The sequence below is a fragment of the Mytilus edulis genome, chromosome 9 (genome assembly GCF_963676685.1).
Source record: "Mytilus edulis chromosome 9, xbMytEdul2.2, whole genome shotgun sequence".
NCBI lineage: Eukaryota > Metazoa > Mollusca > Bivalvia > Mytilida > Mytilidae > Mytilus > Mytilus edulis.
The window spans coordinates 88091985-88111347 of record NC_092352.1 but is presented as its reverse complement, the minus strand read 5'-3'; the positions used below and the strand labels follow the sequence as shown (position 1 = coordinate 88111347).

Here is a 19363-nt window from a genome sequence, read left to right as displayed (position 1 = left end):
ACAAGAAGTACTGCTCATAATTTAAATTTGAAAGATAATTATCTTTTGAGTGTAAAAAAAAATAAAATAAAAGTACGTCGGGACCTTTTAAAGTTGACGATACGGTATCGGTTTTGTCATTGTTGACGATTATATGGTATGATCCCTCATTTAATTTATAGTTGGTTCACATTTTGTCATGTCAATAATGTTGTCTATCATCCTACAGTACATCAAGCAATTTAGAACTAATGTCGGACTTAGATGCATCTTTATACTTCTAGCAGATCTACATCTGACAAAGCAATCTGCTAGAATCCTTCATTTATATTAAGTATCAACGCTTTGAAAAACACCTGCATAAACTTGACAGTGAACTCGTGTACGGCGGGAATGATTACACGACGTTGTTGCGATTAAAACTTAATTTAACGTAATTTAGCGCCATACTGACAGACGTCGTAAAAAATAAAGATGTATGGCTTTTATTGAAAAAACAAGCACATGGACCCCAATTGTTTTCTTTTGCAATTAATCAAGTACTGTTTCAAAAACACTCCGCAAAAATTTCTAGAAAAAAACAACGATCAAATTTTTTCTGCACTTCCGAAAAGACGCAAAAGTATGGTCAATTTTTTATTTCGGATACATAGCAATCTAAATCCGGAACATGATGATTTGGTTTAACCTTAAACTTGTTTCAGCATGTTGATGTCATGGATCACGGGAGTATTTTACAAAAACCCGGTTAAGTTATGACTTTTCGTTCAAAAGTATTGTTACTTTCTTTAAAAGTCATAATTTATTAAATTTCAGCGATTTTCTTCCAAATATGCAAATTTCGAACAAAATTATCTCTAAAAGTAAGTCATGAAGGTACTTTTTTCTTTGCATATTTAAAAAGTACCCAATGAAATTGACCTTCTATCAAAATTTTAAGAAAAAATCAACGAGGGATCTCTACTGTATCGTATGCCCTTAAAGCATAAGGACAAGAGGAGTACCATGCGCTTACAGCGGAGCTCTTTATTTATTTATTTGAAAAGTCTTTTCAAAAGAGGGACGAAAGATACCAAAGGGACAGTAAAACTCATAAATCTAAAATAAACTGACAACGCCATGGCTAAAAATGAAGAAAACAAACAAACAATAGTACACATGGCACAACATAGAAAACTAAAGAATAAACAACACGAACCCCACCAAAAACTAGGGTTGATCTCAGGTGCTTCGAAAGGGTAAGCAGATCCTACTTCACATGTGGCTACCGTCGTGTTGCCAATGTGATAACAAATCCGGTAAATAGTCTAATTCGGTAGGTCACATTCATGAAAGGGAAGGGGATTGTAGTTACGACGTAAGGAACATATCCGATATCATTTGTGAAACGATTTAACTGTTTTTATAATAATTATGCTTTTTATCACTGTTCAATGTTAAGGGGATGGTTGTGCACATAAAACGAGTTTAATCACTAAGAGTCCTATATATGCGCCGTAAAACTAATTTTTCTCGAATGAATTGAAATGTTTTTAAATTTTTCTTTTTGGATTCTCTTATAGCTTGTTGTGCGGTAATGGTTTTCATCAATGTTGAAGACTGTACTATGAATTATACTTGTTCACTTCATCATCATTTAATGTCTGGTGGAAAAAATTGTTTCTCTCGCAATCATACCACATCTTTTTTTTGGTGAAATTATGAATAAAACAAAGTTTATCACTAGTATTCGTCAGTTTAGTTACAGAGCATTCCATTCACGAATTGAGTAAATGAATACATGGAGAGCGCAGCGTTATTTATTTTCATGTGCCATACATGCTATACATATATGAATTTTTATAAAAGTACATGTATCAATTGGTGATGTTTTTTGTACTTGCTACCTGGGAAACTAAGAAAAAATAAGATAGCACAGTTTCTTCGGTATTGATTATGTTTATTGATTACGTTACGACCAATAACAATAATAACAACAGTTGAAATTACTGAACAATACGTGATATATATTTCACAATTATTAAAAAAATGTATTCTTACACGATGAAAGCAGGAAACGTACGGTATCAACAATTCAAGACAAGAACTAGTTGCTCATTTTGATCAGTAGCAAAGGTAGAGAAACAAGGAGCATGTTGTATGCTCAAGTCACACTAGACCACTATTGCACCACGCTCACCGCGATCTAAAATGTGAGGTCCCGGTACGAGCAGGATGAAAGTTTGGATTTTCATTGTTTTCACGATGCTACTACGATCCCGCTACGGGTCACGTTCTCATCACGCCTATTCTGAGTCTTCAATACGATAATCACGATTTATTACGCTAATCACGTTTTCATAACGACAATACATGCACGATTTATTCGATTGCAACACGATCTTAACACACTTTTTCTGCGATTATAGACCGCTCTTACATCGACCAGTCTAAGTCCTTTCCACTAACGTAATCTGACCACGCTCTCGTCATTATCATCAACATCATATTGCATATACATACTGTTTATAAATACTGTTCCCTTGAATTCTTCTAATTGTCATTTAAAATACGTAGAATTCTCGCAAACAACACAGGCATACCACCAAAATATACCAGAACTAGTTGGCGTGATGGTAGAGATAGAGGTAGAATCAGAGGAGCCTCCGATACGAATTCTGATCCAGTAGACATATATGCATGTCAGATCAAGCAATCCAACCTGAGTCAAAACGCGATGCTGATCCATCGAGATCAAATGACGATATTTTATTGAACAATAGAGGAAATGATATAGATGTGTCAAGCATGGTTGTGCTTATCAAACCTTGACCAACGTTAAGTTTTTGATATTTGGTCTTTTTTTCTAACACTATATGCAATATATAATCTTTGTTTGGTGTATGGAAATATTTAATGATGTGTATGTCAGTCTGGCAGGTATTATTTGACCTTGACCTCATTTTCACTGTTCATTGCACAGTATTCAGTTTTTTAGTTTTGTTCTGATTTTCTTAAACTATAAGAAATAGGTTAACTTTACTTGCTGTATGGAATTGTAAGTTGTACACTTCTGCCTGCCATGGTTCAGATCCTTGACCTTAGTTTCGTGGTTCATGTGTTTAGTTTTCTCGGTTAAGTCTGTTTCTTAGAAACTATTAGCATGGGTCATTTATACTTAGTGATTTATTGTAAGGTGTACATGTATTTCTTGTTTTGTTTATATGACCTTGTCCTAATTTACTTTGACCATGTTAAGTTTATGTGATAGTTGTAGTAAAGCTTCAGTGGCGGATCCAGGGGGGGGGGGGGGGGGGGGGTCCGGGGGTTGGAACCCCCCTTTTTTTGGCCGATCAATGCATTTGAATGGGAGCATATAGTTGGAACCCCCCTTTACTCTGGGTTGGTAACCCCACCTTTTTAAAATGGCTGGATCCGCCACTGAGCTTTATATTTAGGATTATCAACATAGAGGGTGGGCAGCACCTTTTTCAGGACGTCAGGATCGGGTGTTTTTAAGCTTGTGATTTCGGGGTTAACCCTTTCGGGACCCGGGATTTTTTTTTTCATTCAGGACCTCGGGATTTCATGTTTTTAAGTCCAGGATTTTGGATCAACATAATATCAATGATTAGTAAAGAAGGCGAGACATTTCAGCGTGTGCACTCTTTTCGTAATTTGAGAAATTTTAAATAATTTAAACATTTATCGAAATTGCCTCTTTGTTGATACTATTATATTTTTTGTAGCTCGTCCGCTCCCCTTTTATATTCGTTATGTAAACAGAAAGTCACAACTGTTTTGTTTTTTTACAGGGATCACGAAACTTTTATCCTGAACAATATCAGGCTGATAATTCTGAGCATACAATCCATCTTGATCAAAATGAATTTTGCAAGTAGCCCCAGAAGTGGGATATAGAGAGGGGGTGCTATTGAGATTACAAAAAGGGATGGTCGGATATAGGATTATTAAAATGTGGGTAATGAAATCAAGGGGACACCAAAGGTGGGATCTGGAGAACAAACAAAAAAGATGAATTTAGGAAAAGGCGCACAACTAGTCACTCTAACCTCATTCACGTGAATGAAATGAAATCCCATCTGTAATGTCAGAATAAAATTTTAGTGTTGTTTTCTTTTTTTAGGGGGAGGACGGGCGGGCATCATAGGAAGATCTCCCATATCTGACTCAAAATATGGATTATTTTATGTCAAGGGTTTTATGATTCTCCCTGACAGCTTCAGACATAATAATTTTGTATCTTCTATTTTTTTAAATAGACAATCCAATTGAGAATGGAAATGGGGAATGTGTCAAAGAGACAATAACCCGACCATATATATAGAACAGACAACAGCAGAAGGTCACCAATAGGGCTTTAATGTAGCGAGAAACTGCCGCACCCAGAGGCGTCCTTCAGCTTGCCCCTAAACAAATACATGTATATATATACATGTACTAGTTCAGTGATAATGGACGCCACACTAAACAAATTAAAAACTAAAAACCTAATTTAAAAATAATACAAGACTAACAGAGGCCAGAGGCTCCTGACTTGGAACAGGCGCAAAATAAGTGGGGTTAAACATGTTTATGAGATTTCAACCCTCCCCTGATGCCTCTGACCAATGTAGAAAAGTAAACGCATAACCATACACTCAGTAAAATTCTGTTCAAAAGAAGTCCGAGTCCGATGTCAAAAGAGGTAACAAAAGAAAATAAACAAAATGATAATAACACATAAATAACAACAGACTACTAGAAGTTACTGACATGTCAGCTCCAGACCTTAATTAAACTGATTTTAAGATTACGTCTTCATTATAGGCATATCAGGCAACTCGATCCGTTAGGGGTTCAGTATTATACAAATTATAAAATATTTAAGAGAAGAACATAACCCGTGTCATGCCAACAACTGGTTTTTAAAAAATATGTTTAATCCCGATGTAAAGACCCTATAAGTGAAACAATATTAAAACCAAAATATGCAAACTTTAATAACCTGACAACAACAACAGAATCGTACTATACCCCTTCTTGCTAAGTCTGTTTAACAGGTTTTTTTTTTTATCTTCTATAATGTTCCTTGTTGTCGTTAGTTGATGTGATTCATAAGTGTTTCTCGTTCTGTATATAGATTATACCGTTGTTTTTCCCGCTTGAATCGTTTTACACTAGTCATTTTGGGAACAATTTATAACTTATTGTTTTATGTGAACCATGACTCTGTGTTGAAGACCGTACTTTGACCTATAATGGTTTTTATTTTAAAAATTGTGACTTAGAAGGCAAACTGTCTCATTGGCACTCATACCACATCTTCTTATATCTAGAGAAATGTAAACTAGCTTAACATTTGAAGTTAATTTTTAGCTAAAATGCCACCGCACATTCATTCCAAATAAAAGAAAATCTGTCTCAAAATGAACAAACTTTAAGTAATCAGCAATATCAGTCTTGACAATATTAAACATATTTTGACTATACATTGACACAAAATGTACCAAAAAAACCATACTATAAAAATAAAAGACCACAGCAACAATTATACACCTACATTTTCAAAACTTGTCTCCTAAAGACAGTCGTAACTAATTCCACCGAGCACTGACTCAAATGTCTGCTTCATTTCTGATTAGTTTTCCCAAAATAATGTATTTCAGTTAAAAACAGAAAAATCGCTGTAAAATTCAACATCAACCTCGCGGGACCAACATTTAGCATTAGTAATTCTGATTGAGATTCGGAGATGTAAACCACAGCTTGTTCTAGTTGTAAACAGAGACGATGGATTCCAAATGTTAAAGCACTATTGGTATTAAAATAGCTAAGTAATACTAACCCCCCCCCCCCCAAAAAAAAAAACAGTAAACAAATTATTTAATTCATTTTATCTAGTTAAGAAAGGGAGCATTCAATGACTTCCAAAATGAGCTGTATTTAGAAGGAAAATGGCATATTAATCAACCTTATACAGAGAGACTGGGAACAGAACAGCTTTCCTAGGTGTTGTTTTTATCTTTACATATTTTCTAGGTTGTCAACGAGGGTATCACCAAATCCGTAGCCATTGCATGAAAGTACGAAATCTTATGTTACAATATTTTTCATTTACTATTTATTGATGAATAGCTCTCAGCTTTGGTGAGGCTATTCTGTCGTTGAGGGTTTTATAGGGCATATTGTAATTGCTTTCCGCTATGCTTAATCCTTTAATGGCAATAACCGAACCGTGTTGTTACGAGCAAGGTTATATATGCCTTGTTCTATGCGTGTTCGTATTGCTCAGATGTTATCTTAAATGTATAATAACTTTTTAAAGAAGTTTACAAATGTTTTGCAACGGTGCTAATACTAAACTTTGGAGTAAAAATAAATATCTCTATCAATGAATTAAACAAACCAATATCCATTTGATTTAACAGATATAAAGAGAATATGTAGTTAACCTGAATGTGAATAACAAAATAGGGAAGTATAAAGTTTAGGGTTTTAAACAAGGGAAATAACAATAATTTTTTGCATGATAATCCTGCGCCACATCACAAAATTTTGCTGGTGCGTTGTTGTTCTATCTTTTCGGGGTAAGGTAATAAATGTGTATACACGGGTTCACACATACACATATGTGTATTATATTTAAAGCATAAAAACAAAACTTTGATTAAACAAATTGAAAAATCCTCAACACAAAAAAAAAAAACATTTTCGTTTTTGAGAGAAAAAAAAATAAAGATGAAAATTCAACATTTTTCATTTTTCAATATTTCAAAGCAAATTGAAAAATGCGCCACATTGGTGCATTTTTCATTTTTCAATTTTTAAAGGCAAATTGAAAAATGCTCCACCACGTTGGAGCATTTTTCATTTTTTGATTTTTGAAGGCAAATTGAAAAATGCTCCACGTTGGAGCATTTTTCATTTTTCAATTTTTTAAGGCAAATTGAAAAATGCTCCACGTTTTAGCATTTTTCATTTTTCAATATTTTATGGCAAATTGAAAAATGCTTAAGATGAGCAATTTCAATATTTTGTCCTTAAGAAGGAGATTGAAATTTGTTTCTTTTCTAAAACAATCAAATTCAAATGTTTTAATTTATTCAATTTGATAAGATGAAATCTTTTTAAGACAAACTTATCATTACTTTTAAATATTATCCTCGTGAAATCAAATAATGTAATGTCATGAAAATTACAAATTTCAATTCTCATAACGAAAATGATTTTTCAGAAGTGACTTCAACAGATGTTTGTTACATTTTTTTAAACCAATTAATTTCAAAATTTGTAGGGTATTTTCAAAATCTATTTGTTCAGCTTAAAATGAAAAATGTTTGGCGTAAATATACACGGTCTGAGGAGGGTCATTAACATGATTAACTATAATTGTAATTTTGTTAAAAAAAATTAGATATTTTCCATTTTTTTTTTAATTCACTATTTACCCTAGCTTCTGTATCTTCAATTAATTTTTTTCTTTCATTATCATTCATTACTGTTTGTGTTTGTTTTGTTCGTATATTTTCTTTCATTTTGTTGTATTTTTCTAATTCATCCAAAACTGATTTAAATTCTTCTGCACTTATCTGTCCGTCAGTTAAAGATTTTGATATTAAATCTTTTATGCTGTTTAACTTGCATTCTGCCATTGTTTTAATTTCATAATGTTTTTTTGATTTTGTTGTCAACTTTCTTCTAATTAATTTAACTAGACCTCCTAAACTTCCACATACAACAGCTGCAATTTGTATGGGAAGTAAGATAGGAAAAGCTATTCCTATACCAGCTAAAACAACAGATGTCGAAATTAAACTTGTATCAACACCATCAGTAACATTAACTCCGCGTTTATATTTTTTGTATAGTGATTTACGTTTATCTCTCTCATTTATTAATGTTTTTTCTATTTCTGTTATTTTTTGTAGTCTATAATTTTGTCCATCTTCTATAGGTAATTCTGGATATAAATCAGGAGCTGTAGGTTGTTTCATTTTTTAAAGTAAAAATTGATTTTTTTTCTCTTAAATCCCACAGAATTCTTTCTCTGCCAGTTATCCCGGTTTTTTTATTTATTTTTTTTTTTGGAATTTTTTTGTTGTTTTTTGGGTGTTTTTAATAACGTTTTATTTTCCAGAGTAAAAAAAAAAATTTTTTGGGAGTAAGAAAATGTTGGTGTTTTCGGGTGTTTTTTTTGCTTTTTTTATGAAAATTTAGGGCTCTTTTACTTGAAATGAGGGTAATTTTTTGGGGGTCAATTTTTTTTTTTGGAGGGGGATATAGGTGTGTGATATTGTGTGACCCCTTAACCTCTTACTAGTTCCCCTAAAGCTCCAACTGGTGTCATGTTACATCAGAACTACAAATTAAACCTCAAGAAAACTAGTATAGCTGTACTTGTGTTGAAAAAAATAAGAAATTATGCAATTTGTTTATTTCGGTGAAAATAATAGGATGTACATGCAACCGAAGAATGTCGCGTCTCAAATTCCAGTGATTGCACATGTGTCAGACACTGCGAAAAGTCAAAGCGAGCATTTATAATTAAAAATGTAGTGCAAGTTACATAAAAATAATGAATTTCTACTTTCTAGGTAAATTTTTACATTATTACCTACAGATCAGGCAAAATTTGCTGAATCAGCAATTTTTACTCTCAGGGGTGGAATTTAAGGCTTGTTTTTATCATAGTTGCCCTTAATCAACTTTGTATTGATAAACTTACAAATTGCATAGGTAAAAAAAGTTCCTTTATTGATTTAGTGTAAAAATATATATCCCCCTTAAGGTGGCAGGTAGTATTTCCTGGCCATAAGGGACAATGATAGCCTTTTTAGAATTTTCACCACTTTCTTACACTGCAAAAAATTCTACATTCACAGTTAACTGAAGTACTTTCATTTTACCATTCAGAAATGAATTTGGATATGTACCATGACCGTTTACTTTTTTTGCTATTTTTAAAATCCTAAGGCCACTAGTACGTTTAGGTCTTTTATGGTGCAGTGAATGCAAAATTTTAAAAAATTCTCATTTTCATCTGTATATAAAATTATTTCATATTTTTCTACACCTGATTCATCACTCAGTTTGGGAAAGTATGTTCAGTTGATACTGTATTTTTTTTCCAATCACACTGTTTAGATACATTTACCTAAGTAGGGTACACAAAAGAGCAACCTAAATTCTGGAAAGCAAATACTACCGTGCCACCTTTAAACTTGTTTTTATGATATTAAGTTTAAAAAAGAATTAAAAAAATGTCACACTTATTTAAAGAAATAAACGACATTTTGATTTAATCGATGTCCCGTTTCATCTGTTCATAATGCATGACTGTGATTTCGTAATGCACGGGTGTGATTTCGTAATGCATGCCTGAGATTTCGTAATGCATGACTGAGATCTCGTAATGACTGGCTGTAGCAATTTCTCTGTTCATAATGACCAGATGTCGAAATTTTCCTTTTATAAAGCATGGGCATTTCTATACATATTGTAGTAAGTTGGTTAATAACATCAGAGACATATAATACAATTAACATATAATACAATTATATGTCTCTGATAACATGTAATAAAGATCTGAAAATAATGCTAGAAATTATCCAAAGAATCCTTCACGATAATATCGTTTACCGTTTCTGAACCCCATCTACCGTGTCTCTAAAAACTTTAAATCTAAATATGCACAAGCACTAGCACTTTCAGACCTAAAACTGTGAAACCCATAACACTTAATATCAAGAACATACGACAGAACACTTCAATAAAGAGCTCGCGCATCCTATAGTATGACACTGGCGTATTCTTTTACGTAAAACATCAACATCTAATCATTTGGAAAAAATCCAAACAAAAAATAGAATAAAATAAATAAATAAGTAACCTCATCAAAATAGCTAGAAAAATCAGCCCAATGCAAAAATAAATCAAATGTTTCACTGACACTTATACGAATGACACTGAATCGCCTTCTCTCAATCTGTATATATACGCCTATTTTGAGACGTTAAATGACAATAGACATATAATGATCTAAAATAACTTAAAATAATCACTTCATCGAATAGATTGCAACTCAACTCGCAAAAGCACTGAAACACGTACAAATATCAAATACGCTGATTATACAAGTCACCAAAAGAAACAACAACCCACATTATATGCAGTAATTCTACCGAAACAGGCTCCTTTATATTCGTAGGAGTAGGCAAGCTACGCTTCACATCTTCTAGTAGGTTAATTACTAAAGACGAATTCGTCGGTACACATGATGATCCAATAAGATAATGTATTCACTGTAAAGAGTAAAACGGTTGTTCAACTGGACTAACAGTATTTCTCTAATGTGCCAATACAGCTAAATACCTGTACGAACTGTGACGCCCGTATATGACACGGAAACCAGGCGTAAAAATCATACTTTATCCTGGCGGCATTGCAGTGTCTACAAAATGCATGTCCAGGCGTCAACCAGGCGTAAACTAGGCGTAACTAAGGCGTAAACCAGGCGTAAATTTAGGCGTAATATTTAAATAAGTACGCCTGGTTCACAAAAAAATAGGCGTAATATGCAAATGAGTACGCCTGGTCAATAAATAAACCAGGCGTCATATCTTTACATAATACTACACTTATTTTAGTTCAGTGTATTAACCTTACTGTGTACTTTTGTGTATTTGATACATACTTCTATGCTGTTGCTTTTATTTCTTATTGTTTGACAAAAAACTTGAAATATTAACCATTGAAGAAGCTAATATAGAAATAGATATATTTTATGCAGACAATGGCTCAAATAAGCTCAAGTTTAAATAAGAATTATGACAATATTTTTTGCTTGAAATAAAATTAGCATTTTAACTACGTTGTTTTTAAAAATTATTGTCATTTGATCTAAAATATAAATGATAATACTGCAATTTACCTTAAAGTAAAAGATTTTAATGTTATTATCCAAGGATAAAGGTTTTGGGATTTCAAAAATTCTGATAGAACATAATACTTAATAACTAAGTTATACTCACATTATTATTATTAAACCCTGTATTACTTCTTTCCTTTTATTTCACAATTTTCATTTATTTATTTGATTCAGTATTTCCAATTTCAGATTCTTCCAAAAAGCACATAACAAGCAAATTATCCCTGAATATATGAAGCTGCCATGTGTCCAACTCTTGCAAACTTAAACCAAAGAGCCAAATTTTGAAAAAAAATCCCATGATCCTCTAAACAAAGCATTATGGGTATTTTTATTTACGCCCGTAAGAAAATTTACGCCTTGCTTATTTCAATTTACGCCTGTAAGAAAACTTACGCCTTGCTTATTTCAATTTACGCCAGGTGTACTGCTTTTTTCTACGCCCGTAAGGACTACAGATTTACGTTTCCTGCTCCCTTACGCTTGGATCTAGACACGTAACTATCACTTACGCCTGGTTTACGCCTTATTTCCAGGCGTAATACGCCTTATAATTTCGTACGGGTATAAACCAACGTAAAAACTTTTGCTGGTACAGTATAACCATTTTCAATTCTGTTTGATGCAGCCCAATTATTCCAGCGTAAAATACTCATATAATATCCTTTATAGTAGAAACTGCTAAGATTCCTACATTAGTTCTGAGAGAAAATTCACTTTGCTAACTAGTGAAGCAGGTTAATTCTGCAATTCTTCCGGTGAGTGCCTGCAAAAATATATTTGTAATTAAAAAATGAAACATAACTAATAAAAGCAATCTAAAATTATAACTATCAGCTAAGTACTATGTATCTTATTATCCACAAAATTCATATGAAATCTCAAATCAAACACTGACATTCAAATCTAGTAAAGCTAGTAAAAGAGGGACGAAAGACACCAAAGGGACAGTCAAACTCGTAAATCTAAAACAAACTGACAACGCCATGGCTAAAAATGAAAAAGACAAACAGAAAAACAATAGTACACATGACACAACATAGAAAACTAAAGAATAAACAACACGAACCCCACCAAAAACTAGGGGTGATCTCAGGTGCTCCGGAAGGGTAAGCAGATCCTGCTCCACATGCGGCACCCGTCGTGTTGCTTATGTGATTACAAATCCGGTAAATAGTCTAATTCTGTAGGTCAAATTCATGAAAGGGAAGGGGATTGTAGTTACGACGTAAGGAACATATCCGATATCATTTGTGAAACGGTTATTCCATAACGGTCAACCAGCTCGTGATGGCGTCCGTAAAATTTACGAAGGGATGATTTCAACTTCACCATTTGGAACTCTTGGTTTAATAGCTTCCTTGTGAGCAGTAACCCTCTATCAAGAAAATCATGATAGGAAATGCAAGCACGGGAATATCGTATCAATTGGGAGATATATACCCCGTATGCAGGTGCTGCTGGAATGTTGCTACTTAGAAATGGAAAGTTCACAATTGGAAAGCTGAAATCATCTCTTTTGTCGTAAAGTTTTGTCTTCAACCGACCCTCATTGTCAATTTCTAGATGTAAGTCAAGATATGAAGCCGACTTAACTGTATCTGTAGTATCCTTTATCTCCAATTCGATGGGATAGATGCGATCCACATAGTCACCAAATTTTGAATTGTTTAGTGAAAGAACGTCATCTATATAGCGGAAAGTAGAGTTAAAGGATATTGCTAACTTCTTATCTTTCTTCCTAAGAAGTTCCTGCATGAAGTCAGCCTCATAATAATAAAGAAACAAGTCAGCAAGTAGAGGGGCACAGTATATAGTAATCTATACCAAGAGATCAAGAAAGATCAAGAGAGATCTATTATATACATGCTCACATCAAAGTGATCTATAATACGTGCTCACATCAAAGTGATATCATACATGCTCACATCAAAGTGATATTATACATGCTCACATCAAAGTGATCTATGACTGGATGAAAAATCCATCATTAATGCTATTAAATATGCAAATGTTAAATCAACATTGCCAAATATGGTCTTTTTACTCTACCAGCTATACAAGCATGTCTGTAAGTAGAAAGATCCATAAAATTTTAAAGATTTAAGAAGTGCCATCAGAGGCAAACTAATCAACCTCATGAAGTCCCTTAAAGGATTCAACTATCTGAAATACAAATTCAGAATTAGCCTGTAGCCAATCATGTTAATCAACAATCCAACTAAAATAATCTGCTCTCTTATCCTCAGTAAGTAGGCTCACTACCATGTCAATATAAACATTGTGCAATATATATGAGCTAAAATGTCTAAAATCAAATTTTTGCAATACTGATGTCGTGCTCCTTTTACTAACAACATTTTAGTTGTGGTTACTAGTAATCTTATTTTGTTGCAAGCTAAAAAGTTTATCAACGACAAAAATACATTTTTCACTACTGTGAACTCCTTCCATTTGGAACTTGTAGAAACCTCACATTCTATAAACCACATATCGTGAACAATATTACATGGGTTTTCACTGTACGCTATAGTCTGCCAAGAACTTCAGATTTAAAAGTTTAATATTGGCTTCATGTGCATTTAAAACCTTAAATGTTTTCATTAATAAGACCAATACCGTCTACAGATAAATGTATATTACTGTTCCTGCATGAATGACCACTATTTATATCATTAGACAAATGTTTTGTCAATAAATATACAATATTGCCTATAACTTGAGAAATAGATATATTAAGCTGTCATGGCTACCAAAGAAGCTATATCTCCCTAACAAATACTTTCCGTTTTAGCTAAACACAAATCAATGTATGAAATGATATTCATTATCTTGTTTATACAATTGTCAGTAATAGTAAAAACTCCTTTATCTTAGCCCCTGAAAATATAAGGTTTTAATAGTAGTCCACAAACGTCTCAGCCTTGGGTATAAAACCGCTACTTGTTGTATTACACAATTCCTCGTCGTCATGTGAACCGAATGCATTATCTAAGTACATAATAATCTGCTTTTTTTCTCCTCTCCATTTTAAAGAGATATTCTAGTAAAACTATAGCAAGCAGAAACACCGTTAAAGTCCCATACAAGTCATAGATATTTAGTATGAGGTGGAAACATATAGACTAATGTGTAACATACTTAAACGTATATATGAATTGGTATAAATGTAATGTTTTGCAATACGCATATCTTCAAAGTTTACACTTGTCTTTCGCAAATACCTGTCATATTCTGTCTCAAATGTGAGTTTAAACGTGTCGTTTAACTGAACAGAAACAGTTAACGGATTCACACAAAGTGAATATTTGACATCCCTACAATTAAATCATAGCTAATAAATTAGTAATCGCTGATTTAACAAAAGAGGTATCTTAAAAATAATAAATTATTTGACAAACAATAATCGATATTGTATTTGAATAGAAAGGTAATAAACAACCATCTCTAATAGTATCTATAATAAATATAGGCGTATCAATATCCATCTAAAATTGAATGTTTCTGCTAAGTCTATCCTTAACAATAATATCAGGTTGACCTACTTGATATTCAATAAAATCATTGGTCAAATTATAACCACTACAATTATCTATTATAGCTAAAATTTATAAATAATTTAAATACTCATCTTTCAAAATTTCACTGAGGCCAGGTTTGGTGGGTAATTTACTACTGTTGACATACGGACTGCTGGACCTGAAGTGTGTGTAGGACCCACAAGAGTAGTATGTTCCCTTTTTCTTTTCTCTTCACCTGGCAGTGGTACTCCATCAACTGATTAGCACACTGTAATTTTAACTCATCCAAGTCCACCAAATTTCTCTCTACCACCAATAATTGCCGACTTAATACCTTTACTTTGTTGATTTAAAGCAGTTAAAACAGTTCTCAATGAAATATCTGGTTCACCTTCATAATCCAAGACTAAATTCGAACGTACATATTGACTAACACAGCAAGAAAAATTAACGTGACCTATCGAGTAGACCATGTCGTGCCGAATGATTTAACCGCCAAATCACACAAACCACTTAACCTTCATGAGAGTGTTATAGTCTACAGAGTATTACTTCTTGTTTGGTGGAATAGTGAAATAGAAGTCAATATGTTCTTGCTCAAACCTATGTCGCTTTGAAGGTGTCATGATTGTCATCCTCAGCGTAAGCAATGTGTTACTGTAATTTGAATTTCAAAATGACTGAGCGATGTTTTTCGAAAGCACTGGTCAACTCCACCATAGCGAATCAAAAGACTTTGACAATCAGTAAATTATGGCGAAAAATATCTTCTTAAGTAAAGAATTGTCACATAAAAATTAAATAATAGAGTACACAGGAAATGGCGAAGTTCACATGTTCACATAGTCTAGTATGATTAATCATTTTAAAAAAAAAGGGGGGGATAGGGCGTACGCCCTCTACGTCCCCCTCTGGATCCGCCACTGCCTTCTGTTGTTGTCCATTTTGTCAAGTTGTAATCCTCAAAAGTATGTTCACGTTATATACTATTTTTATCAAGTTGATTATAGACACAGAATACTGACATTTTATTATAATATCATTCCCCATTTCCATTCTCAATTTTATTAAGTCTCCTTCCATTATAACACGGGTCCACCAATAATACAACACAAACAACATGTTAGTAGAAAAAAGCGCTATGTTTTCATATTGCTTGTATTTAAATAAAAATAAACTACTCACAAACCAATCAGCTAAAATACGGCAAGCTTTTTAGAAAAGCTATTACTTGTTAATTACCACGTCAGGTTCGGGTAAAACTGTTAACGTTATTTCATTGGTTATAAATACTATTTAATGGCTGCTTCGTGGCTGCTTCCGGAATGATTCTGGTGGAAATGAAGGTCATATTAACGTCTGATTGGCTATAAATGAGTGGCATGCATTATGTGTTCAACGCGTCCGTAAGTGGGGTCGGATTGAAATCATGATACTATGTTATAGGTACATATTATGATAAAGTGTTCATTTGCTATTGTGATTAGTTATGATGATAACCGTGATAACCGTGATACGGTCTGATTAGTCAGAGGCTAAACGTCAGGTTCGGGTAAAACTGTTAACGTTATTTCATTGGTTATAAATACTATTTAATGGCTGCTTCGTGGCTGCTTCCGGAATGATTCTGGTGGAAATGAAGGTCATATTAACGTCTGATTGGCTATAAATGAGTGGCATGCATTATGTGTTCAACGCGTCCGTACGTGGGGTCGGATTGAAATCATGATACTATGTTATAGTCACATATTATGATAAAGTGTTCATTTGCTATTGTGATTAGTTATGATGATAACCCACGAAACACTGTCAATTTGGTGCATATTATATAATCATGTGATAATGTGATGATTTAATCTTGAAATAATGTTGCTATTTTGGTAAGAAGCTGTACATTTGTGTATTATTGATTTTCTCTAAAAAATATAACAGTAATGTGTATATTTTACAATTTAAACTGCGTATTAAAACGGTTGAATGATTGAGATACTGTCATTTTGTGTTAGATTTCTTCGTAAGCTCAGCTTTTTGTAAATACACAAAACGTATGCTCTATGTATAAAAATAATAACCATGAATTTTTCATTGCTTGGACATATTGATTAGAAAATATTAATATCACGGAATTTACCGAAGATGTAATTTCGTTTCCCACGCTTTCATTGCTTCATTGATTTCTGGTGTAAATAAACAAACCCGACGATACTGATTAGAAGAATACAAAACTTACAAGGTCACTGGTGAGCAATAGGGTTTCTTATGTGCAAAGAAGCATACACCAAACATCAATATATTTCATTTCGTTTGAAATTGGGGTTTTCCCTTTAGGTATTTGTAGTTATTATATATAGATGGGATTAGTGTAACTAGTTTTAGAACTAGTTCTGCAGGAGTATGTACTATTTATAAAGTCTGATGTTACGTGTACAAGGCACGAGAAAAGTTTTGGCGGTTTCTACGGGTGGGGTACTATATAAAGTTTGGCATTTAAATGTATTAGTATCGAAGGTGCTCGCAGTTAGGTCGTATAGTACGAAGTTAGTCACATTAATTTACGTTTATGATGTCCGATACTGGTTCCGACCATGATGATTTGAGACCGTCCAAAAGTAAAGAGAGTACATCAAATACCGAGTTGTCTACTGATGGTGCCGTATCGTTGTTTTCAACAGTTTTAACGAACGCTCTAGAACAGCAGAAGGTTAATTTAATCAAACATTTCGAAAACCAATTTATACAACCAGTGAAGTCAACCGGTGTTTCGACTCCAGATTTCGTTTTCAAGAGAGAGGGACATCGCATTCAGTACTTATTTAATACAGAAAGGTCCGACACGATTTCAAGAATAGAGAAACTGATAAGGTCCAAATCGTACGTTCAGGCGTTGGAGGTGTTAGCAGAAGAGAAAGAAACCTTGCGGAAGAGGAACAAAATTGTGAAAATCGCCGACAAACATGGATGGGACACCGTTAATGAATATCTTGATAGTCCTTTGGCTGACGATAAGGATGATGCAGCCAATTTGCGTTCCGCTATTGCCAGTGCTTCTAGAAAAAGGAAAAGTTCAAAACCGTATGATCGGCCCAGCAATAAACCTACAGAAAGTGGAAATAAATTCAACGCAAAGAATTTTTTTCGTGGGATTAGTCAAAACAGTGGATTCGGAGAAAATGCAGGTCAGTCGCAGAACAGATCCGGGAAATGCTTCTATTGCAATCAACAAGGACATTTCGCCAGATACTGTCCATTCAAGGCAAGTCCGTCAGCAACAGTCAGCACGGCCCCAAAGGAACAAGAAAAGTCACAGTAAAGAACTGACGTTAGATGAAGATACTACGAATGGAGACTCAATGGAAACAGTTCGAAGAATTAGCCAATGATTCTAGATTTGCCAAAATTGTCAGTGCATTGCCATCAATTGTGGAAGCGTCTAGCTCAAAATCTACTGTTAAAAAGTATAAATTTTAATTTGGAAAATTTCGTATTTGGTGTTCCGATTGTCAACTTGAATTTTCTCCGGCTAATTCAACTACAGTATGTTTATATATCGGTTCACTGATACAGCAAGGTGTTGGCGTGTCCGTTTTAGAATCTAACACTTTTATTCAATTAAATGGTATCATGACATTAACTTTAAATACAATCCTTGTTCTGATAAGTTGTTATCTAATATTTTTGAAGGCGGTCGTAGAATTTTGAGTAAACCCATCAACAAAAAAGAGCCTATTACTACTGACATTTTAAAGTTAATTGTTTCTAGATACGGCTCCGAACACGATTTGTCTAATTTAAGAGTGTGTTTACTATGTCTTCTTGGATATTCCGGTTTCTTACGCTACAGCGAGTTAGCTAAGATAAAAAGAAACAACATTGTTTTTTATGATACTCATGTTGAGATTACTATTGATAAGAGTAAAACAGACATTTATAGAAGAGGAAACACGGTTATAATTGCTAGGACCGGGAATGAAACGTGTCCTGTTAAGTGGTTAAAAATTTATTTGAAATTAGCTGGTTTAGAATCTGATTCTGATTATTTTATTTTTCGGTCTTTGTCATTTTTGAAATCACAAGGTGTATACAAGCTAAGCAAAAACAATACATCCTTATCGTACACTAGAGCTCGTGAGATATTACTTAAGGCATTGGAAGACATTGGTTTGGATAAATCTAAATTCGGGTTGCATAATCTGAGAAGTGGAGGTGCTACCTCAGCAGCTAATAACGGGGTTTCTGATAGATTATTGAAGGCCCACGGTAGATGGTCATCAGATCAGTCGAAAGATGGTTATATTAAGGACAATTTACATCGTCAGTTGGTAGTATCTTTGAATCTTGGCATATAATTCTGAACTGTTTCATTTCCTTTGATTCGATGTTACTGCGAGCAACTAACTCTATTTCTGTGTTTGTTTTGTTTAAAGCCTAATTGAATTTAGAGTAGACATACTTTAAATTCGGACGAGCAGGGCGAGGGAGAATTTAAATATATTTCATTTCGTTTGAAATTGGAGTTTTCCCTTTAGGTATTTGTAGTTATTATATATAGATGGGAATTAGTGTAACTAGTTTTAGAACTAGTTCTGCAGGAGTATGTACTATTTATAAAGTCTGATGTTACGTGTACAAGGCACGAGAAAAGTTTTGGCGGTTTCTACGGGTGGGGTACTATATAAAGTTTGGCATTTAAATGTATTAGTATCGAAGGTGCTCGCAGTTAGGTCGTATAGTACGAAGTTAGTCACATTAATGGCTGCTATGTTTATTACATGCATTTATATTATGTTGTTTGTATCGAAGAAACTTGTATTATAGAGTGAAATAAAATTTGTATCGCAAGAGAAGATAATAATGTTACTGCGAGCAACTAACTCTATTTCTGTGTTTGTTTTGTTTAAAGCCTAATTGAATTTAGAGTAGAAATACTTTAAATTCGGACGAGCAGGGCGAGGGA

At 33.6% G+C, this 19363-nt stretch overlaps 1 protein-coding gene across 1 annotated transcript; it reads left to right on the top strand.

Annotated features, from left to right (window-relative positions):
* The first annotated feature begins 17748 nt into the window (after window positions 1-17748).
* Window positions 17749-18755, top strand: LOC139490248 (integrase/recombinase xerD homolog). The gene is made up of 2 exons (XM_071277100.1): window positions 17749-17864; window positions 18170-18755. The coding sequence occupies exons 1-2, from the start codon at window positions 17749-17751 to the stop codon at window positions 18753-18755; spliced, it is 702 nt and encodes a 233-aa protein (XP_071133201.1).
* Window positions 18756-19363: the final 608 nt, after the last annotated feature.

Bases quoted from the DNA above. Each gene is read 5' to 3' on its own strand.
- LOC139490248 (XM_071277100.1), top strand. From the start codon at position 17,749: ATGGAGACTCAATGGAAACAGTTCGAAGAATTAGCCAATGATTCTAGA. The intron at 17,865-18,169 runs GTATAAATTTTA...AATTGTTTCTAG, and splicing joins TCAAAATCTACTGTTAAAAA to ATACGGCTCCGAACACGATT.